Here is a 26075-nt window from a genome sequence, read left to right on the forward strand (position 1 = left end):
AATCTCATGCAAAGAGCATATAATTTCTAAGTCCGTAAAATGACTGAAAAATATCATGCTTTATGAATACATGCTCAAGTCCATTGCGTAACAACTACCGAATATCATTAACTAATTGATACAAATTCAGTCCATGAAGAAAATTAAATTGTGGCCAAGTATATTTGCATTATGCACCCCCCCCCCCTACTGCATCTTGGCAACCAACGCCATCACCAACACCTCGCGGTCAATCATGGCACTATATAGATGCATATATAATTGTTTGTCATATACCGCATCCATGACCTCTTAAGCAGCATAACTGACATCATTCACGTGTTATTCATAGTTAGAGTAATCATTTGATCTGAACTGAACTAAATTTGATGTATAATATTCCCAACCAAAGAAAAATATTTTTTCAATCTTATTTTCTTCTAGTTGGTACCTACAAATGTGCCACTGGCAATAGGCACCGGGAAAACAGACATGTAAGTGTGTATATAGAGGCAACGGAAATTAGTAGTTTCCACAGAAGCTGATCAAATGACGTAATTCATCAAAGCTCTGAGATACAAGTTTGCGCATCTAAGAAACAAACCATTGCTAGTTCATACAGAAACAAACCATCAAGTTGTATCAATAAGACATCCTCGCCCCTGTGGTTGTACGAAGCAATGTCAGGAACACGTGAAACCAGTCACAAAACTCGCTAACGGACAAATCAGTTGCACAAATCACTAAAGGTGGAACCACGCTTACTCATAATCTAAAGGTCCTGGCCAATATGTAATTCATTTATGGTCATTTAGTGTTAATCCTTTCATGACAAGGTCCAGAGCAACGAAGGTAATTGCAACCTGTTATTTCAAATAGTAAGCTTCTCTTGTGAACATTCACAATAAAGCACATACTCAGTTTTTAATAGTTTGGAAAATAACAACAAAACATTGGGATTATAAGTCGAATAGCTCTTAGTGAGAAACAACAAAATCCAATAGTAGTATGAAACCGAAAAGAAAAACAATAAAAATATCCAGACTACGATGACCTCCTAATTTCAATAATCTCCTCGTTCCCCTAGAATTCCCGTTATCCCTCTCAAATTTAAAAATCCAGTTCTCCGTCATGGTAGAATGAGCTCTCGGTGCGTCCTCACCGTCGCCAAAGGAGCAATGGACGCAGAGCAACACGTGAAGACGGAGCCCGAGTGGTCAGCGGCGGCTGGGAAACAAAGCAACACGTGCAGAGGGAGCCCTCACTGTCCGCGGTGGCCGGGATACAAAGTAACACATCGGGAGAGCCTTCCTGCCCGGAGGCGGCCGGGAAACACGTGCAACCGGAGCCCCCGTGGTCGGCGGCATCCAGGATACAGGGCAACCAGAGCAACGCGTGCTACATAGCCTCCCCCGCCATGCCGGTCCAAGGGCGTCCTGTTCGTCGGCCTCCTCGAGTCGTCGCTCGTGATGATCACCTCGGCATACGTGCGCAGCAACCCCACGTCGATGACCTGCACACCCATCTCCATGGTGGTGGTCGGCTACGCCACGCCGTCGTTGTTGCACCGCTGCAGGCCGATTAGCTGATAACCGAATTTACTTTTTAGACTTGTTAACTGAATTAGCCCATGTAGCCCTTGCTACTTGTACATTTTCAGACTTGATAACATAATTTACTTTGGGAAAAGAGATTAGGCATTCCATTTCCTTGCACAAACAAATCAACATGATGTTAGCTTGTCATCTACGGACCTTTTGTTCGTATACCTTTTTCCGACCTCAAAGCCCTTTTGACCACCACAGCTAAGCCAAAATGCCCAAGCTTCATCCAAATTTTTAAATTTCATGTCAACATGGGTTACCAAGCCGGACAATATAGCTCTACAATGGAAAAGTAATCACGAGCACAAAAAACTTGTGCAAGTACCATATTTCAGGATGAGAGAAAAGTAAATGTGAAAGGGAAAGCTTGGTAGCTCATGTTGGCATGGTACGATGGTACGATGTGTTAGCCTCTTCTTCCATCTCAATAGACAAAATAGAACCCCGACTGATTCTTCTTTTTATAAAAAGGAAAGCTTGATCAAGTTGAAGGTAGTCTTACGATAAAAATTATGTCAGTTCTAGTGAGCTATTCATAGGAACATGGCATGAGAAAGGGAAACTTCAGACTTACACACCAGATTGAAAAGGAGAGAAGTTATCCTCACCGGCTGCTTCTTCCATGAATAAAAGGGCAGAGGTTGATCAAGTTGAAAGCAATCTGATGTTCCTAATTCCGGTTAGTGATTCATGGGGAAGATAGCAGGAGAAAAGCAAATAGAATTACGTACAAAATTGAGCACGTCGTTCACCAGCGATTGACTCCTTCACCAGAACGCGATTGAAGAACAGAGTTCTCCAGCAATCCAATCCTTCACAAGAGTGGGCTCACCCTGCGGCTCGACTCCAGGGCCTTCCTCCAGGAGGAGCAGGGCCGGCACCAGAGCTACAGGTCCCACGTGCTCGCCCTCCTACGCCGCGACTCCCCGGGCCGCCGACGCAATCTCCCGCGCCAACCTGAAGCCGGACAACACCACGCTGGTCTTTGAGGCGTCGGCAACAGAGATACATGGGCCATGGTGGCATAGGTATTGGCCCTTTTGCCCCGCCATCCATGATCCAGCGACAGTGCGGGTGAGAGTGGCATGCGTCTCAAAGCAGAGAAGGTAGGGGATTGGTGGCGGGGGGCAGACTTGCAGTCGCGTGCGCGCTCGCCGCGCTGATGTGCCCTTCGGCATGTTGGGGTTGTTTTTCTCTTCGGCGGCGACGCCTAGGACCTGCGGAGTTCAAGCTATCCTCTCCACCACCGATTCGTTTTCTGTGGAGGCGCAACTGGCTAGGGTTGGGAGGCTATGGAATCGGGAAGGATGTGAGGGACGGAGCAGGCGGAGTACGAAAAAAACAACGCCTTACTATTGAATCGTTATTTTTCACTTACGGGTGGCATGGTGGGTAATTTTTTTTCAAAGATGGAGTACGGTCAGTCAATGCAATTTACTAAATGCACACAGACTATGGGTTAGATTAACGCTAGCTGTTAGATTAAGTTTAGTGGGCCTAATCATGCGGTGGTAATGGGTCCGTGTACATATTGTGGGGTGCGTTTAGAGAAGTTCTTGTTTAATTGTTTAATAGTAGTGGAAATGGAGATTTATTTTTCAAAATCCGTGAGCTTTTATCCAAACAATGAACTTTTTTCCAAGATTCTTGAACCTTTTCAAAACACGAACGTGAACAGTTTTTCAAAAGGGTTAGGGTTTAGGGTTCGTGTCGGGTTCGGAGCAGGGCCGTGGCGGAGTCCGCCTCGGGCTCGATCTCGATGACGTAAGCTACGTAGAGTACGTAAGTTGCGAACCAACCAGCTCAGACCCATCCAAGATCCAACCCATCGCGTTACTTTGGCAGGGCTACCGTTTTCGTCCACGTACGGGGGCCGGAGATCATCGCCGCAAACAGGAGAGCGGACATATGGCGGCCACGGCGACGGGAGCGTTGCGTCGGGTGCTGCTGCCGGCGATCAGGCGGCGACTCACTACGGGTACCGGGCAGCCCCTCATCTCCTTCACCGGCGCCCGCGCCGGCACCACCAAGGTTCGCATCCGTCCGTCCGTCCATCGCACACGCTTCAGTTCAGACATAGTACATCGATTAATTCAGAGGGGCCAACTAGTATTTGGGAAACCTTTTGCTGGCGATTCATTTGAGAATACTGCAGTGCAAACCATAGTCCTGATTTCTGATCTCTAATTTCTTTCTTACTGAATCCGTGAGAATTTCAAATTTTGGCAGGCCCATCAGGCGGAGGTTGCTCCGCGTCGGCTGCTCAGAAAGTATGCCCTCTTTCCCAGTCATCGGCCAACACTTTACGCTGAATCTAGGAAGCATACATGCGATCGTTTAACAAATAATGGTGTTACTCTTCCTTGTGCAGGCAAAAACTGTGGCAAGATGGGCTGAGCGGTATGGTTGATGAGGTCGGGATGTGGTTGATCATCACGTCACCCTTTACGTTCATGTACTGTTGGTCCCTTCTCCCAAGGAACGGTAAGCCTGAGGATTGCTCTCATCAAAGTGGCTCCGGCCCGGCAAAATCTGTATATGAGAGCTAGCTAGGTGAGCTTGAACTCGGGCTCGGATAGGTCAGTACTGTGTATAGATCATTTAGTCGAGCATGGCTATGTTGGACGCACTGAGATGACAGAAGATGTATGGAGGCAGCGGTTTAAGAAAAAGAACGGTGGTTGGTGTTAGAGATAGATAGAGTTCAGTTTACACTTATTGGTCTATCCTTTCAGCTGTAAACCTCTTGTATCTCAATCTGCTGTAACCGAACGTATCCATGCTATCATCCAACTTTATATGCCACGGCTTGCTTGATATATATACACCACGCGGCCCTACGGGGTGATTGCGCTTCCCAACATACATGGTAATCAGAGCCTCTTGCTCGAAGGTCATTGGTCGCATCTAGCTCCACCAGGAAACCGTGGCTGGCACCACGCCTGTTGTGCTCGCCGGCACCATGAGTGTCCTGACCTCCACCCAACCCTCGTCAACTTCCACCCTTGCTCCTTCATCTAGCACTAGCCATGCATGTCTCGATCCACCACCTCAGGAGAAGCTCACGGTGACAAATTTCCTCCTATGAAAGGCAATTGTGTTACCCCAGATCAAGGGCCCACAGATGGAGCCTCAACTCGGCAAGCCCAACACTGCCGGGCACCATCATCATCACCACCCACGGGAAAGAAGAGTAGTTTGTCAACGTTCGCTCGCTCACTTCGGTTCGCTCAATAGGAGGGTACAAGGCTATCTGATGGGTTCTCTCTCCCTCGAACTCCTTGCCAGGTTGTCACCCTTCATCCCTAGCTTGGTCAAAACTAATGGATGGCGACTCGCTACCCGTGACTCACGACTCATGGTGGCTGGCGTGGTACGTGCCGGACCTGCGAGCGGCGAGTCTGCTCGCTTACCAGCGAGGAGGGGTCATCCGCGGTGCTGGGGAGGAGAGAGTCGTGCTCGTTGACGAGGAAGGGCGCTGTGTTGACTCCAGGGCAAGTTGTGTGGGCGAGAGTTTCATACCGTGTACTGCAGTGCACTTCCCTGCCATGTGGCACGACTCGGGTTGTAGTTTGGATTGAAGAACGTAATGAATTTCATCAATGAAATATCATTCCCCACAAAAAATAGGTAAATTAACTGGCTTACATTTACATGAGCAACAGTACACCTACATGAGGGATCTTACTTGACCTACGTAATGGATTAAGTGGTATCTCTTGATTGGATGAAATCAGGAAAGGAGGCCCACCCTCCAGTCCAATTCAGGAGAAGGGGGGGGGGGGGGGGGGGGTATTGGTTAGAAATGGAAAGTCCCATATGCGTTAGACATCTCTAGCAAGATATTTAAGGGTATTAAATGTACATGAGTACACACAAAAATATACTCGTTAAGGTTATAATATAATAAGAATAAGTTACGAAAGCGTAATAGTTTAGTATAAAATATATTTATGTTAACTTGCTTTTCCCAAAATTTGAACTATCATTTATCCTGTGTGTATGACAAAAATGTATACGCCACAGAATAAATTAACAACTCTTTACCGAATGTCAACCCTTAAGGTATTCATGGTCATGAGTACATCTGCACAACGAGTTATTGAGTAGATAAGCACTAATAATAATGGCCGTACATGCACCACTATTTCAGCAGTGAGAGACAGGAGTTGGGAGTCCTCGCGCAGTAATAGATAATGCGGTTATCAACAAGAGGTGTGTCACTTGCCTATGCATCATCGCAAATCTCATTACCATGTACTCCACACGTTCGTCGGCTCCTTTGAATAAGAGATTTTGTTCGGGGCTAAAAAGCATGCGTGAAGAATTATGTTTTTTATATGCTTGCATTTGCATCATGTAGCACGCACGGCCCATTCTTACTACCCAAAACCCTATCCTTATGGTTCAGTTTCAGAAAACATAACCGTCCTTCTCGAGTTGGTTTCATTTCACATAGAAAACACGGTCCAAGGTTGGTCAATGTACATCATCAACGCGTATTGTTTAATATCTACCATCCGAACTGATCTTTGTTTGTTTCCCCAATACATTTTATCTTAAAAACGTGCCCTAGTGAAAATAGCAGAGCTGCAATGTTTTTCACATGTGCGCTTATCAATGGGAGAAACATTTTTTTAGTGGTAACATTACAAATACTTGAAAAAACAATCGACTAACTAAAACTTTTTTCCTCAAAAAATAAATCATGAGGAAGCACACACTATCTGAACATCACTGATCGACCAATCTGTATTATCACATATTAGTTTTTGGTCGGCCAGTGCCTCTGGGTCAGTGATGAGTGATTTATCACAAACGAGCCATCTGACCTGTCAGTGATAACTTATCATCACAGAACACCAGTCCGTCTATGATATATATCATCATTAATATTATATTAGCTCTACTTTATTTATGTTTGATCTACCAGCCAAATGAATCTAATAAAAATAGATAAACACAATACAGAGCCATACATCATTCATTTGCACAGGTAATTTTCTTTTCATGACACAATACATTTGTACATTTACACACTTCACAGCCTACTCATATGCAACATACTTATAAACTTGACATGTAGAGATAAGTGTGTTGTGATGTCACTGAATCTATTAACTCAAGTAGTATACTTGTCGAGCCTCTTAATGAACTAGAGAGAGGGCATATATTTTCTAAACCCCTGTCTATCCAGTTTCAGGTTGAATAACCAATGGAACAAGTCCTGGCGAAAGCTCCTCATGCTAAGACCACTGGTCATCTTCTTTTGTGCAGTGTCCCTAAAATGTTTCAGGGCAATTTAGATAGCATATTTATTGGTTCATTTAATAGATGTAGGTAAGAATATCACACAGAAGTCATATGTCATCACCTATACGCTGGAGGACTCGATCTTGGCTTCTCCAAGAATGCGGTAACAACAAACCCAATATAAAAGCGCGCGCGCGGGCAGAACCTGCAAGACTTGCTTCTCGCAAGCACACAACCTATATATGCAAAACCAAGAGTCTAGAGTAGTTCGGACTACCAGAAGTCTTCATCGTCTCTTTATATTTGTGCAGTGCAACTAAAATATAAAGCAACTGCAAAAGAAATATTTATTTATACGTTGTTTACACACTTCATTATACATCGATCAAGTGCATGTAGCAACATCACTAGACTAGTTTGACATAAGTCTAAATGCTTAACATATTTTTGTAAGCAGCATCTACCACTAGAAAAATTCATAACCATATAGCATCTAAGCCTATAATAATCCATCAACAAGTCATTTAGATGTAGTTTACACACTTCATTATATATCAATCAAGTGCATGTAGTGCAACATCACTGACTAGTTTGACATAAGTCTAAATCCTTAACAGATTTCTATAAGCAACATCCACCACTAGAAAAATCCATAACCATATAGCATAAACCTACAATAATCCATTGGCAAGTTATTTAGATTTAGTTTACACACTTCATTATATATCAATCAAGGGCCTATAGTGCAACACAACTAGACTAGTTTGACTTAAGGAGTTTGGAGAAGGCATCCAAACCCATTAGTAAATAAAGTGCATTTTGAACGCTTCCATTGTGTCTATTTGTGAGGTTTTATTTTAGCTCTGGTTACAGCCACGTTCAATTTATTATCTTTCAGTAGTGGTTTTATTAATCTGTACTTGTATTATTCTTTATTACTTTAACTCCAGCATTTATTTTCTTATTTAAAAACAACATATTGTCTTTCATTTTATTGTGCCAAGTATACTTGTAGGAGCTAAATGGTTGTTTTTCTTAACCATACAATTTAGATTTGTTTTTGTTTGCAGAAGCTTTGTATCTAATGTACACCTTACTGTTGCCGTCGTCAGGTCGCAGATGCCATCCCCATATGCCTCGCCTCTGCCAGGTGCCGCCCCTGGCGATGCAATTTTGTGGACGCCGTTTTCAAATCCATCCTCTATGGTAGACTCTCGCCACCATCGCTCGCTCGCATAGGTCCCTGATGTGGAAAATCATTACTTTAAAGAGATAGGTATTTCTTAGTCAATGGAGGAAAAGCAGATGATGCATGCATCCAATAAGCTATTACTTTGAGAAGAGGGACGCTGCAACGTCAGAGTGGATGCAGTAGAATAGCGTTGCGCCTTCTTGTTGGGCTGGTGCCCAGATCTCTTAGTCAGTTCATCTGCAAAGCACCAGCCCGCCATGGATCCAGCATGCCAGCTCCAACAGTCCCGCGTCATCCTGTTTGTCTTTCGTGCCGTTCGTTTGCCACTTACAATTTTCCTTTTCTAGATAAATCACACCTAAATCCATCAAAGCTAGCTTCTTCTAGAAGACATAAGCCCCCAAAATACAGAGCATCAGGTCAGATGAATTGGTCGTGGTGCCGCCAATGAAACACAGAGAAGCAGCAAATCGCTAGAGAAACTGAGAGAGGGGAGCATAGCCCACGCACAGAGAAGCAGCAAATCGCTAGAGAAACTGAGAGAGGTAACCAAACGTATACATGTTATCGTTCCAACTCGTACGCCACGGCTTGCTTGATATATATACACACCACGCGGCCTTACGGGGTGATCGCGCTTCCCACTTTTACATGGTAATCGGAGCCTCTTGCTCAATGGTCATTGATCGCATCTAGCTCCACCGGGAAACTGTGCTTGCCGGCACCATGAGTGTCCTGACCTCCACCCAATCCTCGTCAACTTCCACCCAGGCTACTTCATCTAGCACTAGCCATGCATGTCTCGGTCCACCACCTCAGGACAAGCTCTTACAATGACAAACTTCCTTCTATGGAAGGCAATTGTGTTACCCCAGATCAAGGGCCCACAGATGGAGCCTCAACACGGCAAGCCCAACGCCGCCAGGCACCATCACCATCACCACCCATGGAAAAGAAGAGCAGCTCGTCAACGTTTGCTTGCTCACTTTGGTTCGCTCAATAGGAGGGTACAAGGCTATCTGATGGGTTCTCTCTCCCACGAAGTCCTTGCTAGGTTCACTACCAGAATTTACCCAATTGCCGACGGCCAAATCTATGCCGACGGCCCCCGTCGGCATCGATGGATGTATCCCGACGGCCCAGGTCAGGCCGTCGGCGTAGAAAATCCATCGGCATACATCCACCTATGCCGACGGGGGCCGTCGGCATCCCAATCAATATGCCTACGGCGGCCGTCGGCATAGAGGTTGTCTTCGGCATATCTGTGGGCCCGACTACCCGGGCGGCGACATCCTTTGACGGCGTGAAGCCTACGCCGAAGGGGCCTAACGGTGGCCGTCGGCATAGCTATGCCGACAGCAAGGCCGTCGGCATAGGCTTGATCCACCACGTCATCGATCCGCGTGATTCGCCACGTCAACGATCCGAAACGCTCACCGGTCCGCGGGGTGGCATATCTATGCCGACAACCTTGCCGTCGGCATAGGCTTGGCCCATGGACGGTGCCACGTCATCGATCCGCGCCATACGCCACGTCATCGATCCATGGCTCTACCATTCCTTGGCTGTAGCTATGCTGACGGCATAGCCGTAGGCATAGATTTCTAATATTTTTCATATTTTATTTATTTTCTCTTTTTCCTTTTTATTTTTCTCAAAATAATTAGATTAACTTAAATGTGCCACCACACCACCCCGCATGTATGAGGGCCCGAGGCGACGCTCCGGTGGCATTGCTACCCCCCCCCCCCCAGGGCCCCCGTCCCGCCTAACCCTATAGCGTTTGACCACAGGATCTAGCCCTTTGACTTTGCACGGACGGGGTTTGACCAGTGGACCTCTCCACCCGGTTGTGTGAGGTCAGCCCATAGGAACACTTTGGAGCAACATCCGGGCCAGACCCACAGCAAGATCCCCTCCGTGTAGACCCGACGCGTCCGTTTCCCCCCTCCAGGTGCCGGCGGCGGCGCCGTCCGTGAGGGGGGGGGTAGTACGAGGTGCTCTATGTGGCCATCTCGACATACTACCACGACGTTCTTGGTGTGAACATGACCAAGGAAGAAGCGCGGAGGATGGGCATTACCTTGGAGAGGCCAGAGTTCTTGGCGGTAAGTATAAAAGATTTTTCATTATGCTTTCATTACCTTGTGGTACATTTCACCGTTTCGTGTTGACATGCCATCATGCTTTTATTATGTAGGTGTGTCCAAATTGGTGTTATGGAAAAGACAAGTCCTGGGCGGCACTGGTGGATCTTTGGTGTGATGAGGCTGGAGCCTGGGCGGCTATGAGAATAAAAAATAAGGCTAATCGAGGGAAGGAGGGAGTACATGCTCAGGGAAACCGAAACCACTATCTCCACAAGGCGGTTAATGTATGACTAACCCCATTAAACATTCTTCTTCTTCTATTTACCATCACTTTCTTATGTATGACTAACCTCTGTTTGGTGGTGCAGGAGGAGAAACTGAAGCGACCGCTCTCACACTTGCAGGTGTGGGAGATAGCCCATACGCGGAAGGACTCCAAGCCTGGCGAGCCCAAGTACTACGGCAAGAAGACCGCGGGGAGGAAGAAGTCCTACTCCGAAGCCACTACAAGAAATATGGTAATATGTGACAGCCCATGTCTGTCACCGAGAGCCCAGGAACTGTCATCGATGACCGTCGGTGACGGTGGGCCTGTCCGTCATGTATATCGCGTCATAATTTGTCCACCCGACCAACCATGGCGGATTTTCTGTCTGTCATGGATTTAGGCCAAATTATGACGGTCATTTACCGTCACCGATCGGCCCCCAAGCCCGCCCGGCCCGCCCCAGGCCCGGGCCTCTGTGACGGACTTTTCAGTCACACATTTACATGATGACATGGCATCAACACTCCAGTCTGGGTCTGACGTGGCGCCGCCTGGGCCCATGTAGCCTTCGGCCCAGTAAGTTTAGGCCCATTTGTTTTGGTTTGAACTATTTTTTTTCACTCTTCATGTTAACCCATTTCCGGTGGTCCAACAAGCACATCAGCCCATTAATCTTATGGGCCAGTTATGTTTTTTTACCCAAAATATGTTTTGAGGCCTACTTCATCCAGCCCATCAATGTTAGGTTTACCCAACGAAGCCCATTTGTGATTTTTACACGAAACAATTTAGCACTGACAATTATTAATAATTTATATACAAATATTAAGACAAAAAAGAGGCACAACAGTACAAAGCACAAGTCACATTACACAAGTACTGGTCCTCCATGACACATCCAACATAGCACAAGTCACATTACACAAGTACTGGTCCTCCATGACACATCCAGCATAGCATTCAGCACCAACAAGCACCAACAAGCAACTAGTTTGAATCGAACAGTATGCAGTTTGCATAACAAAAGGCTGACAAAATAACAAGCTAGGTTCCACCAGCATATCCCACATTCATATAGCTTCCAGCAGCTTTTTGGACAAACAACTTACCCTTCAGCTGATCTTGATGGCATCTGACTTAGTAATAAGTCAAGTTTTGCATCCATCTCAGCTTGCTTCTTCCTGTTCTCCTCGTCTCGCTTCCTGTACTCCTCATCTTGCCTGGCCCTTTCTTCTTCAGATTCCTTCAACTTCTTGGTCAAGGTGTCAACACACGCCCGAAGCTCAACATTCATCTTCTGCGCTGCCAATTCTACTTCACGGTTGATAGCACTGGATCTCGCATGGACGTGCTGGATCCCCACATGCTGAAGAAACCTCGGCTTCTTAGTGTGCTTAGCAAGCACTTCAGCTACAGCTTCGGTTGCCGCCTCAGTTGCAGAGCTCGATTCCTGACCATCTTCTGTAGGATTAGGAACCTTCTTTTCCATCTCGGTCTAGCAATGCAAGCAACAAACATGGTTATGAGACAGCTTAAGCACAAGTAGAGATGACATCATCAGCAAGTTAACATGCATGAGTAAAGCTAGCATGCATCCTTATCTTGTGAGAACAGAGTTAGATTAAACTTTTTTCTGTGCGGAGCTGAGTCAGATTATTCATCAATAACAAAGTGGCCAGAAGAAACATGACAAATTATATCAATAAAGTACAAGCAACTAATGTTTAAATCTAATTATTTTATATATACTACAAGATAGAGACTGAGGATGGCCAAAACTGCAATATAGGACAATCTATTACAAGATACTCAGGTGAATATGTTAACATTTCCAATTAACCTACACTGGCATTTGCTTAATATTTTTCAATCTGTAAGAGGGACTGAAACAATATTAATTCTAGCCGTGCAGAAGTTAAAACTTTGATGGTTGGTAGTCTTTGAAAGCTGACTTACAATTGCATCCAGCACAACATTGGTGTAACCTTTCTTTTTCTTGCTGTAGTGGCACTCCTTGAACAAATCCACTGCAGTTGGTTCTTTATCCTTGTATTTGTCTCCCTGAAAACAACAGATGTGAAGGCAAGGGAGCATCATATACCTACACTACATGGAAGCAATCCAAAAACACCTTTTAACAGTGCAAACATACATCTTGCACATCCACAGCCACATGTTTGACTTACCAGATTTCCACAGTGCACAGGGTAGCTGCGCGCTCCAGTAGTTTGGTGGAACTTAACTTGAGCTCGATTAGCTTTGTTAATTTGAGATATCCCCTACATAAAGATTCCAAATACATGTAAGGCACAGTCTCTAGATTAGCATGTAGAAGGCGAGATCGGTCTGCAGGAAGAGACATACCATCTTTTTGGGATCCTTCCAGCTTTCCACCAGCTCGTTCCACTGGTCATCAGTCATCGAGGGGACCGGAGAAGTTCTCCTCACCAAGTGGGGTGCGTGAGGATCAAAATACTCTTTCTTGAGCCTATATCGTTGTTGGCGAGTCGCGCGTTTCAGCATTTCTGTGCAAGCCTTCCTAACTGGCACCGCCTCTAGGTCCATCTGAAACTTGTTCCAGTAAGATAAAAAACATGGGTAAGTATCATGATGGCACATAGACAAAATAGCAGAAGATTGACAGGTTCCTTGCAATGTGAGGGAGAAAGGCCAGGATTATGTACTTACACCAACTTTGCCTACAAAGTTCCTGAAGATCCCATCTCTGACATTTCCATTTGGGTCCTTGTAATCCTTCCAGTTCTTAAACACGGGAATATGGTGTCTGACTGTGACATTGCATTCGGTTGCAAACTTTGCAGCCAGAAGAGGTGTCTCTGGCCGTAAGCTTCCTTCTGGAATGAGAAGCGGCAGTTTGCCCTGCCGGCGTCGAGTGATCCTTTCCAGACCTTTCCCCAAATTGGGCCCCCTTTCCCTTGGCTCCTCATAGGATTTTGGACCTACAAAGAAGGTAAAATCAAGGATGGTATTAAGCTCACAAGAAGGCCAAGACAATATACTAGTAACCGATGGCAGCAACAATTAAGGCGAAACAGTGTAAAGCGGCGACAAGAGAAGCTAATGATGTATGCACTAATAGTTGATCTGTCCAGCTTCATTATGGTTTATATCAAGTATATTTAAGACTGCAAGATGCATAGAACAATAGATTAAACAAGAAGTTCAGAAAATCTGAATGGAAGATCTGAAGGGCATTAATGCTTGAATGGAAGTGAAAATATATATACTTAATTTGCTATGTCACAATGCCATTACTAAATAACAATAGCCTCATTAACAATCAAATAAATGCAAGAAAAATTAGGTTTGTAACTTGCCTTCAAAGTTACTGTCAGGTTGAGATTGCTGATGAGGTTGGGTACTACCACCAGCTTCGTTGTCCCTCTGGTTGTCATCATCACAATGGGCAATGAGATCAGCTCCATTGGCCATCCAGTTGCCGTCATCACAATGTGCAAGGTCATCATCTTTTTAGAAGAAGGCATCCAGTGAGAGGATGTTCATTATGCAATCGAAGTTAATACACAAGGCTAGAAATTCAAAGAACAGAACATGAGCATGATATGACAACAATAGTAAGAAACTTGCCTTCAACAAAATGGTCATCAGAGTTGGGAACAAATTCTTCAGCTTGGCTGGCACAAGCCACAGAAGAAATTGGCTTATGAATGACACTTGGTGTCTGCTGTTTAGGATCATACATCTCTTCATTTTGAGCACTTGCATCAGCATTTTGTGATTGTACTTTCCTCGACCTTGTAACTCGCATATTAGTTGGGATGTCCGCGAGAACTCTCTTAGGAGGCTGAGGCTTGACTCCACCAGGGGGCATGGCAGCAGATCTTTTCTTACTAGATTCCTGACTTGTTTTTTACAGTCCTTCAAGCCCTGATAGAAATGAAAACACGGTTTAATTAACAACCTTTAACAAAAACTCTGCTGCAATGACCAACAAGCAACATATCTAGCAATGACTAGATGGAGGATTTTAGCACCTTGGAGTTTGAGCTAGCAGCAGGTGTGGACTTAAATTCTTGCAGTGCTTCTGTCTCATGTACTAAACTACCATCGGACGACTCTCCTTCACTGGTATCGTCCTCATTAGGATGGTACTCAGCTTCAGATTCATCGGTACTATTGCTGGGCCTTTTTTTCAGGTGAAATGACAGTTTTGGCTGCAAACAATGTTGATAATGCAGGAATTCCGAGTGCTTGCAGCCTTGAATTGTTCCTTATGATTCTTTTGAGGCGCAAATCGTCCATAGGCCGATGTACAGGTGGTGGTTCTAAGATGAGTGAACACATGAACACAAATTACTATGTGCATAATATGTACTTAATAACAAATTACGGTTTCTTATGTTTATGTATGGCTACGGCCCTAATGAACCAGGAACACTAGCAATTGAAGTCAAGAACAATAAAAACACTATTACCACCTAGTAATTAGACATACATGGTCATGTTTTGAATTTTATCTGGTTGGATAGGAATATATCAGTATACAGTTGTGTGCAATTCTGAAAACCAACAAATGTTGTACAAGTATGCAGTAGCTCAAGCTCTAGTTTCAGATATGGTAGTTTTAGATCAAAGCCATTGGCGCTGGGAAGGCAATCAGGAGTTCATGTGAACAGTGGCGGTGCTGGGTGTTGTATATGATGTCAAGCGACATCACATAAGTTGGATTAGCAGCACAAGTACACCTATGTTTTACTGTAGTTTGCCTCATATATGCACACACATATATAGCTTTGACATCTCTTGCTCTGACTCCTATCACCACCACTGCATGTGAAGCTTCAATGCTTCAACTTATTCAAATAGCAGGCATGGGTTAAGAAGATTATACCTGCTGTCTTGCGTCCTCGGGATTTCTTCGCTGCAATCTTCTTCCCCATCAGTGTGCCGTGCAGATGTCCAGCGAGGTGTCGGAGATGCCCTTGGAGCAGCGAAGTGTGGTGGCGGCAAGGCACTTGAAGCAGCGCAGTATGGAGGCGGCAACGGCTTGTTTCTCGGGTTTGGTGGAGGGGAGGAGGAGGGGAGGCAGTCTATGGCCGACAATGGATGTGGGGTGGTGACCGGTGGTGGAGGCGGAAGAGGAAGAGGAAGGGAAGTGACGGAGGTGACCAGCGGCGGCCGGGTCTTGTTCTAGGGTTTGGTGGAGCGTGGGGGCGGAAGGGGGTCTTGGCCAGCAGTGAGGGAGGGGTTGTGACCGGCGGTGGAGGTGGAAGAGGGACAGGGCTCGTGCTCAGCGGTGGAGGAGTTGATGCCGGCGGTGGAGGAGGTGATGCCGGCGGTGGAGGAGGTGGTGCGGGCGGTGGAGGCGGATCTGGGGAGGCCATGCGGGGGGGGGGGGGGCGTGGGGGATTTGGTGATTTGGGGGCTGGGCGGCCGTGCGGTGGGGTTAGTGGTTAGTGTCAAATTACAATGGTGTCCCTTCGTATGTACTGATGGAAGAATAGCTTGGTGGGCAATATGGTCAATTCAAGATGGTTCTTTTTGGCTTGGCGCTGGTGGAGCGAAAATAAAGTCCCCTGCGCGCGCTTTCTTGCCGCCAGGTAAATTTAGAAATTGATCTCTCCACTCAAAAAAAAAGAAAGAGAATTGATCTCTCCACTAAAAAAGAGAGAGATAATTGATCTAAAAAAAGTCCTAGAGAATACATCACGAGCAAGTAATTTGTTACTATAATTAGCAAGACATATATTTAATTACACACTATGTCATAATTACTAGAAATTATTTATGAAATAATTACCCACCCGCCCACCACACCACTCCGATTCCATTTTGTGATGGAATCGAGCGCACGGTCTTGACGGCGACCCGATCATCGGAGGCGACGTTAGTGATCACATGAATGGTGTAGGACGTCGTTGATACTTGTCGATTGTTGGGCGGCATGGGCCTGGGATGGATGGACGGAAATCTCGGGAATGGAGCGCACGATCTTGAAAGCTTTCGACAGAGCCGCGACCGGAGTCGACCCGGTCATCGACGGTGACCCGATCATCGGAGGCGACATTAGTGATCACATGGATGGTGTAGGACGTCGTTGATATGTGTCCATTGTTGGGTGGCATGGGCTCCGGGATGGATGGACGGAGAACTTGGAATGGAGCGCACGATCTTGAAAGCTTCCGATAGAGCCGCGACCGGAGTCGACCCGGTCATCGACGGCGACCCGATCATCGGGGGCGACGTTAGTGATCACATGAATGGTGTAGGACGTCGTTGATACGTGTCGATTGTTGGGCGGCATGGGCCCGGGATGGATGGACGGAGAACTTGGAATGGAGCGCACGATCTTGAAAGCTTCCGATAGAGCCGCGACCGGAGTCGACCCGGTCATCGACGGCGACCCGATCATCGGGGGCGACGTTAGTGATCACATGAATGGTGTAGGACGTCGTTGATACGTGTCGATTGTTGGGCGGCATGGGCCCGGGATGGATGGACGGAAAGCTCGGGAATGGAGCGCACGATCTTGAAAGCTTCCGACAGAGCCGCGACCGGAGTCGACCCGGTCATCGACGGCGACCCGATCATCGGAGGCGACGTTAGTGATCACATGGATGGTGTAGGACGTCGTTGATACGTGTCGATTGTTGGGCGGCATGGGCCCGGGATGGATGGACGGAAAGCTCGGGAATGGAGCGCACGATCTTGAAAGCTTCCGACAGAGCCGCGACCGGAGTCGACCCAGTCATCGACGGCGACCCGATCATCGGAGGCGACGTTAGTGATCACATGGATGGTGTAGGACGTCGTTGATACGTGTCCATTATTGGGTGGCATGGGCTCCGGGATGGATGGACGGAGAGCTCGGAATGGAGCGCATGATCTTGAAAGCTTCCGACAGAGTCGTGGCCGGACTCGACCCGGTCATTGACGGTGACCCGATCATCGGAGGCGACGTTAGTGATCACATGGATGGTGTAGGACGTCGTTGATACGTGTCCATTGTTGGGTGGCATGGGCTCCGCCGCTCCGATTTAATTTGGGTGTAATTTCAAACAGAAAAAGGAATTTGAGCAAGTTGTGATTTAAAATATATGAATATTTAAAAAATAATCTGTCGGGGGTGTAATTTCAAACAAAAAGAGGAATTTGAGCGAGTTACGGTTTAAAAGATATGAATATTTTAAAAAACTTTAAATTTGCCGCCAAAAAAAATGGGAGAAAGTGGAGCCGAACCTGGGTCACCAGTGCTGGAGCAAGATGCTCTATCCACTGGACCATCTCAGTAATTGTGTTTTATGTTCTGGGAATTTCTTTTATTGAGTCATCGATAGCATATTAAAAGAAAAAATCGCGCCGTAGGGAAAAAGGGGAGAAAACGAAGTCGAATCTGGGTCACCAGCGCTGAAGCGGGGTGCTCTTTCCACTGGGCTATCTTAGTTATTGTGTTATATTTGGTGGGACTTCGTCTTATTCAGCGGAAGCTGTCGCTAGCATGTAGAGAAAAATTCGCGCGCTGGATCAGACGCACTGTCTGGTGGAGCGCGTAGGGCTCGCGCGATGGATCAGACGCGCGTCTGGTGGGCGAGTAGGGGCCTGAGTCGCTCGTGGCGCCGCCAGAAAGGCACAGAGCGCCATTTTTGCCTGCCAGGGCAATGGTCACCACACGCTTTCCCTCTCTGTGAATTAGTTGAAGAAACCGACCGTGTCACAATGTGCTTCTATGCTCAATTAGGGTATACCAAGAAGCTAGATGTTAATGGCTAAGGATAGGTGCCCTGTTTGGATGAAAATCAGTTTCTGCGGCAAACTTTGATGCCTGATGCACTGGCCTTTCATAGGGTAATTTGTCCAGAGGTTTTGGGTAGATGGCCAGGGTAGTAAGGAGTGTCATTCTGCCAATTTACACTGCCAAGACTGTTGGCTAGCCTGGGATCGCTTCACAAAGCTCCAAAATAAACTAGATATAAGGAACTTGATTTTAGGCCATATTATTAACATACATGAGCCTTATGAATTTCAGGAATTATTTGTGAAACTGAATAGCCAATGACAGTATACATATGCCATCCTCACAACAGCCGGTGCATAGATGATATATTGTCAGGCATACAACAAGGATTACAACTATAGCGACTTCGTTAACACATTGACAGACAAGATGGTTGGCCTATGAAGGCAAACAAAATAAAACTTCAGATATAACTCTGTTATGGATCACAACAAGGATCAGCGGTCATTGCCGTATCAAGGCAAACAAAATAAAACTCCAGACCAACTTAAGCTTGCAGCACAACCATTTTTGAGCATCTCCTTCTCAGCCTCATTAGCAACGCCTGTCGAATATTTCAAAATTAGAAGTTTCCATGAACTGTACTGAACAAAACTATGTATCAGTGAGAAGAAAAACACATCACACTCTCATGTACTGTACTGAACAAACACTATGGATCACAACACACTGACAGACTAAAACTCTGTTAAGGCAAACAAGATAAAACTTTAGATACTGCCATTCTAATCCTCTAACACACCGGCCAACACATTAACTACAGGATTCAGTGAGAATTTTTTTAGGAAATAGCAGTTGGTAATGTACTGAACAAAAACTCCATGTAGTGCATAAAACACCTCACTCTCTTTAAAACTGTACTGAACATAAACTCCATGTAGACAATAGGAAACAGCAACTAAATGAAGAATGAAGATAGTACCTCTACATTAAAACATCTACTCATCATCGCTGTCAACAACCATGGCACCTCCTTCGTCTTCGCTGCAATACTCCAGACCCGTATCATCTTCTTCCTCTTCATTGCCACCTTCATACACTTCTGTGCTTTTTTCTTTCATCAAACGAGCAACTACATCAGCTTCAAAAACAATGCATTGCTCATCATCTCTATGCAAAGGCTTCTCGGATGTAAGGTCAGAAACATATATTCTCCTACCATCCTCATCACAACACTCGTCCTCTTGATATGCAGGACCAGTAAAAGGTACACCCTCAGTTTCACTAATATTGAAGAGATGCCTATGTTCAAATGTTTGCACAACTTGCCAATTCTTCCCATACTTCGTGTCTGGCAAATAAAAGACCTTTCTAGCCTGCGTAGCCAGAATCAAAGAATCGTCCTTGTACCACATACTTCCAACATTTATGCTTTCGAAAAAACCATCATTTTTAAGCTCAGTCTTCTTTCCATCAAGTTTAAACCAGTCACATTTAAACAAAACAACTGACCTGTCATCCAAGTTGTAGTCTAACTGAATGATCTCTTTCAAGGTTCCATAAAAATTTATGAGCTTACGGTCATGTTCACCTTCGGTCATGACTCCACTGTTTTGCGTTCTCTTGTTGCTATCACGATCAACATTGCTAAATCTAATCCCATTCACTATGCATGATGAGAATTTCCGGACTCTCCGATCAGGACCACATGCCAAGGCAAAGAGATCTTCGTCTACCTCTTCACCAACCTCATCTTGCATCCTTATCATCTGCAACAACACACACAAACACATACATTAGAATATGTAGTGAAATGTGACAACCAAAAACTAGATGCGAATGAAAACTAACATAGTTCTTGAACCATGTTGGAAATTTTTTTTGAAGCTCCTTATCACTGTCCGGCGCCCCTTTTCTCTTTAACTCATCTCTGAATATTCTGTAAAGTAAAACATATTAATCAACATATCTCATAAGTACAACACAAACAACATAAGCAAGTTCAGAAGTGACAACATACTCAATATATTTCTTAGCTTGATCACAATTGTTCAACACATACCACACCATCTGATCAAATTCTTTTTCCGCATGTACATATTCATAATCATATCCTGAAGTAAAATTAACTCCATGTCCAAAAACATCAACACCATAGGCTTCTTCATCTGAAAAACCTATATTTCTTGGGTTCCGATTAAATATTGTTTCAACATCATCCATGTACTTGGAGCAAAATGTCAGGCACTCATCCGCAACATATGCTTCAGCAATCGAACCTTCTGGTCGTGCCCTATTCCTCACATAGCGCTTTAAAGTATATAGCCTTCTTTCAACTGGGTACATCCACCCATATTGTACGGGACCTCGAAGCAATGCCTCTTCAAGTAAATGTACTGCAAGGTGCACCATCACATCAAAGAAAGCAGGGGGGAAATTTTCTCAAGCTTGCACAAAACTATAGGGATTTCTTTCTTCATTTCAGCCAACACATCCCTATTAAGAGTTTTGCTGCATAGTTCCCTGAAAAACTTGCCTAACTCAGCTATTGCATGATATATATCACTGTCCAAAAATCCTCTCATGCCAGCAGGTAAGATTCTTTGCAGAAGAATGTGACAATCATGTGTTTTAAGGCCTTGTACCTTGGTACCATCAGCACTTGTGCATCTTGATATGTTGGAAGCAAATCCATCCGGAAACTTTAACTCCCGTAGAAATTGACAAAATGCAACCACTTGTTCTTTGGACAAGGTATATCGTGCCCGAGGCATCACATATGAGTATCCTTCCTTCCTCAATTTCAACTCCTCTTTAATATTCAAATCTTGGAGATCAATCCTAGCATTGAGTGTGTCCTTTGTCTTCCCCTCTAAGTTCAAAATTGTCCCAATGAGGTTTTCACATATGTTTTTCTTGATGTGCATGACATCAAGATTGTGCCTCAGCTTCAATTTCCCCCAATATTCCAAATCCCACAAAGAAACCCTGCGGCTCCAAATTGGCACATGAGCCTTCTTGCTGCCCAAGTCAGAATGTTTCCTTTTCTTACTTTCTTGTTGCCTCCCAGGTCTAACCTTCTCCAATTCTGCTTGCAGCTCTTTCTCAGAGAATTTACCTGGCCGATCATTGCTTTCATAAAGACCAACAAGTTCATTATTTCTCCGCAAACGATGTCCCTTTGGAAGGAAACGATAGTGACCAATATACCCAATTTTTTTCCTTAGGCCGTAAGAAATAGGGTGTTTGTCACAATGAATACATGCAAAATAGCCTCTTGTGGTACGCCCTGAAAGAGTGCTCAGAGCTGGGTAATCATGAATGCACCATATAACTGCAGCATGAAGATCAAACATTTTTTCACTAAGAGCATCATATGTACGCACACCCTCCCAGAGCTCAAGTAATTCTTCTACAAGTGGTTGTAGAAAGACATCAAAGTGCTTGCCAGGTGATTTAGGACCTGGAATTAGCAAAGCCATCATGAAATTTGACTGGTCCATGCATGCCCAAGGTGGAAGGTTGTATGGTATAACAAACACGGGCCACATACTATAGGTTGTGTTAACGTTTCCAAAAGGATTGAACCCATCAGTGGCAATGCCAAGTCTAATGTTTCTGGCATCTTTTGCAAAATCTAGATATTGTTTATCAAAATCTTTCCATGCATCACCGTCAACCGGATGACTCTATTCCTTCTCACTGGGCTGCCTCTTTAGCTTGTGCCATTGTGCTTCTTCTGCTCCTTTTTTGGAAAGAAACATCCTCCTCAGCCTAGGCACCAATGGAAAATGCCTCAACACTTTTTGTGGAATCTTCTTTCTAGCAGGGTCTTTCGACCTTGATAGGCCACAAACTGGGCAGTTGTCATGATTGGCATATTGCTTCCTGAATAAAATGCAATTATTAAAGCACACATGTATAGAAACATATCCAAGGCCTAATTCCTTCAGAAGGTTCTTTGCTTCCTCGTATGATTTTGGGAGTGTATTAGGTTCAGGGAATGCTTCAGCCAATATCTTCAATATATCAGTAAATGTACTATTTGTGATCCTATGGTATGACTTCAAATGAAGAAGCTTTACCACAAAGGAGAACCTCGAAAACTTGGTACAACCATGATAAAGTTGCTGCTTTGCCTCTTTCATCACGCTCTTCAAAAACGACTCATGCTCAGAAGGATTTTCAGTTTCACTTTCAGCTTGTTCTACTGCTGTGCGTAGGTCTCCAAACATCTCCTCAAATTGATCAGCACCATTGTTACCATCGGCGGTGTCATGCACATGAACAGGTTCTTCAATCACATCAACATCAAAGTCTTCTCCATGATATATCCAGCGAGTGTATGTACTTTCCATGCCATACGTCAATATGTGTGTGTTCACAACGGTCTGATGCTGGTGTTTATGATTAAGGCAATTTCTACATGGGCAGAGTATTTTCTCATCCTTGCTGAATTTGTCTTGAATGAAGTTCATAAATTCTTTGACACCTTCGATATACTCACGGGAAAACAATGTACGATGAATCCAACGTCTATCCATCTGCATTGCAGAAAAAGAATCAAAGATATATCATCACTGAAGAGACATGACTAGAACAACTTACAAGTAATCCCAATATTACAAGGGGCATATGGATCAGAATTATAACTCTAGACAGGCAACATGTTTACTAGCAAAGATGGAAATAACATACAATCATAAGTGAAGAATTTTAATGGCCAGATAAATAAAATAGCAACAAGTTATAATAGAGGGAGCTGCCTGTAGACAATCTCTTCTGCACAATAGAACAAACAAAATAACGATAACCAGGTAGTCACAAGTATTAAGGATTTAAGGCAGCATCAGATTTTGGGCATTTTGTACCAATAGAAGCAGCATGTCCTGTACTTAGGGCAGGATCAGATTCTGGGAAATTCTGCCAACAAAACACCAAGCTTAAGCATGCATAAATCACTTGCAGATTACGCAAGGTAACTGGGATTTCGGATCACATGGTATACAAGATCCGGATATTAAAACACAACACAACCCCAACTTTTAATCTATGCGTACATTTAAATCATTTGGCCAAGCACTGTTATCCTAGATCCCCTATCCAAAAAAAAAATTCACCTCAATCCATACAACTATACTGGAATAGCAATATTAAGGATGGGAAATCCATCTTAAATTATCTCTGTATATGCATACTTGCTTCACCTCCGCTTGCAAATCACAATATTTAATCAACAAATTCAGTAGGAGAGAGATGATTTATGTAGAAGACATACCGCTCGCTCCTGGTTGACGTTGATGTGGGGAAGAACGGGGGAGTGTCCGGTGCAGCAATGGCGGGCGGCGGCTGCTTGTCAGTGCGGCAATGGCGGGCGGCGGCTAGATCGTGGCGCGGCAATGCCTGGCGGAGGCTGGCTCGTCGGCGCAGCAAGGGCGGGCGGCGGCGAGGCGAGAGGCCTACGGGATCTTGAAGATGACGCCGAGCCAGACCACCCCGCCAGACCACCCTCGCCCGGGCAGCCGTCGGTGGCACTGGCGGCGCCGCGGCGACGGCCCTCGATCTGGACGGCGACGGACTAAATCGATAACTTGTTTTTTTTACTGTCATGTGGGGCATACAATGGCACCCACGCATCCTCACTGTTTTTTTTGGAAAAACACGTATGGTCCAACCGACATGTGGGCCAAAGAAGGGGCATCTACGCCACATCAGCATGAGCACAATCCATGACGGTTTGGATGGTGTATATGGAAAAAAATTTGTAGGCCCGACTATGCCCACTTGTTCGATTCCTAACAGTTTCTGTGACGGTAGCCCGACGTCCGTCATCAAGGGCCTGCTGTTTTTCGGCCCACACGCGGCTTACTAGTCAATGACGGTATGGGTGACGGATGAGTGTAAACTGTCATAATCGGTGACAGATATAGGATCGTCAAAAAAAATCCATCATGGATTAACAGATTTCTTGTAGTGAGCGTATCTGAAGTTACATCCTGACACACCTGACCCCATTGCGGCGGATCTGGACGAGAGGGCGGTGGTGAGCATGGGGCCCAAGGAGCACGGTCGGGAGGCGGTTCTTGATGTTGTGATCACTCCTACTATCTCCTACACACAGCTCCGTCGGATCGACCCGAGCCTGAGCCAACGCACGAGCCAGCCAGCGACCAGTGCACAGTCCCTCTTTCAGGAGCAACAATCTGTAAGTATTTTCCCTCTTATCTTCATTGCTCACTTTATTTTCTGCATTTAGTAGTTTTATGAATTTCATCATGTCATACCGTAGGCCTACCTGGAGTACACACACCAGGAGACCATGGCATGGCATGAGAGGCTTTATGAACACCAAGTGCAGAGGGATCGCCAGATGCAGCATGCTTTTCAGGAAATGGCGGCCGGCAGGTGTCCTCAGTTGCAGCCAGCACAATGTCCTCCAGCACAACCAGTGCTGCTGACCTTTGAGGAGTTTGTGGCACAAAACGCTGGCCCCTCGCCGGTTAGTTCATCACCAATCTATTCACCCAAAGCATGTCATGCCTTTCAACACAGTCATATATCCCGTTAATATGTCTTTTCAACATCCAGGGAATAGGTGGATCTACCGTTGGCGGTGGTCTTCGCAGCACTCCCGAGACACGGAGCCCAACCACTCCGATCCACGGAGGCGGAGGCGGAGGTGGAGGCGGTCTTGGCGGTAGCGCTGCCGCTAGCAGTGACGACCCGGGCTTCGGCGGTCTTGGCGGTGACGACCTCCGCGGTGCTCGACGTCCTGGCGCTTCTGCCTTTGGGTCACATTGTGGCGGTCTTGGTGGTGATGATACTTATATGCTAGTGATGTTTCTTATTGTTGTTTGTGAGATTCTTATATGCTTTGGTGGTGATGATACTTATATGTTTATGCTCTGTGATGCTTCTTATGATGTGTGATGATGAATTTGTTGTGTGATGCTGCTCCTTATTGTTATGTGATGCATATATTGCTGTATGATCCTTATATATGCTGTATATATTCAAATGAATTGAGCTGAAACAAAACAGAAAAAAAACAGACATAAACTATGCCGACGGCTAAGCCGTCGGCATAGAGCTGGCGTGAGCTCCCATTGGCTGACATGTGGCAAGCCTATGCCGATGGCCTAGCCGTCGGCATAGTTACAAACTAAGCCGACGGCCAGCCCGTCGGCATAGCCCTGCCCCAGGAGAGCCCAGTTGCTGCCACGTGGCAGGTCTATGCCGACGGCCTGGCCGTCGGCATAGACCTGCCCCAGGGGTGACGCCTGCTCGCCACGTGGCACGTCTATGCCGACGGCCATCGGCAAGTTTCAAACTAAGCCGGCGGCTAGGCCATCGGCATAGACCTGCCACGTGGCGAGCAAGCGTTGGTCAGAACTTGACGGCGGCCGCCGTTAGGAGGTAACGTTGCCGACGGCCAGGGCCGTCGGCATAGATGTACGGACACCGTCGGGATAGGTCCTATGCCGACGGCCTCTCAGGCTACGCCGACGGATATGTTGCCGACGGCCCTATGCCGACGGGGGCCGTTGGCATAGGCCTGTCCCGATGGCCAGTCAGGGCTATGCCGACGGCCAGGGCCATCGGCATAGGGTGCGATTCCGGTAGTGGTTGTCACCCTTCATCCCCAGCTGGTCAAAACTGATGGACGGCGACAAGGAACCTGTCGTGGAATTGTCACGGCAGATGTCCTTAGTGTCAGGACTTAGTCGCGAGGCCAACGCATCTATGTGGTAGCTTGAGAGGGGTTGAGCGGGACGAGAGGCACGATGTTTTACCCAGGTTCGGCCCCTCACGGTGAAGGTAAAAGCCTACATCATGCTTCATTGATATTGATGATGATGACACGGTTACAAGAGTGCTCTATCTCGAGAGCTATTGTCTAGACCTAACTTGTCCAACTTGTGGAACTTGTCAATCTTGGGGTGCCCTTTGAGAAACCCTGCCCCTCCTTATA

At 45.8% G+C, this 26075-nt stretch overlaps 2 protein-coding genes and 2 pseudogenes across 2 annotated transcripts; 1 reads left to right on the plus strand and 3 right to left on the minus strand.

The window, feature by feature from the left end:
* The first annotated feature begins 10076 nt into the window (after positions 1–10076).
* Positions 10077–25033, plus strand: LOC147963632 (uncharacterized; annotated as a pseudogene).
* Positions 11492–12951, minus strand: LOC147963633 (uncharacterized). The gene is made up of 4 exons (XM_087531099.1): positions 12751–12951; positions 12573–12665; positions 12343–12447; positions 11492–11881 (listed from the first exon to the last, which is right to left on the minus strand). Exons 1-4 carry the CDS (start codon positions 12949–12951, stop codon positions 11492–11494), a joined length of 789 nt encoding a protein of 262 aa, XP_087387225.1.
* Positions 19004–20608, minus strand: LOC147963634 (uncharacterized). The gene is made up of 3 exons (XM_087528028.1): positions 20124–20608; positions 19955–20042; positions 19004–19872 (listed from the first exon to the last, which is right to left on the minus strand). Exons 1-3 carry the CDS (start codon positions 20513–20515, stop codon positions 19102–19104), a joined length of 1251 nt encoding a protein of 416 aa, XP_087384154.1. The 5' UTR covers positions 20516–20608; the 3' UTR covers positions 19004–19101.
* LOC147963635 (uncharacterized) lies at positions 22010–22647 on the minus strand (annotated as a pseudogene).
* Positions 25034–26075: the final 1042 nt, after the last annotated feature.

Source organism: Triticum urartu, chromosome 6A (assembly GCF_056163025.1).
Source record: "Triticum urartu cultivar PI428250 chromosome 6A, HENAU_Tu73, whole genome shotgun sequence".
In the NCBI taxonomy this organism is placed as follows: Eukaryota; Viridiplantae; Streptophyta; class Magnoliopsida; order Poales; family Poaceae; genus Triticum; species Triticum urartu.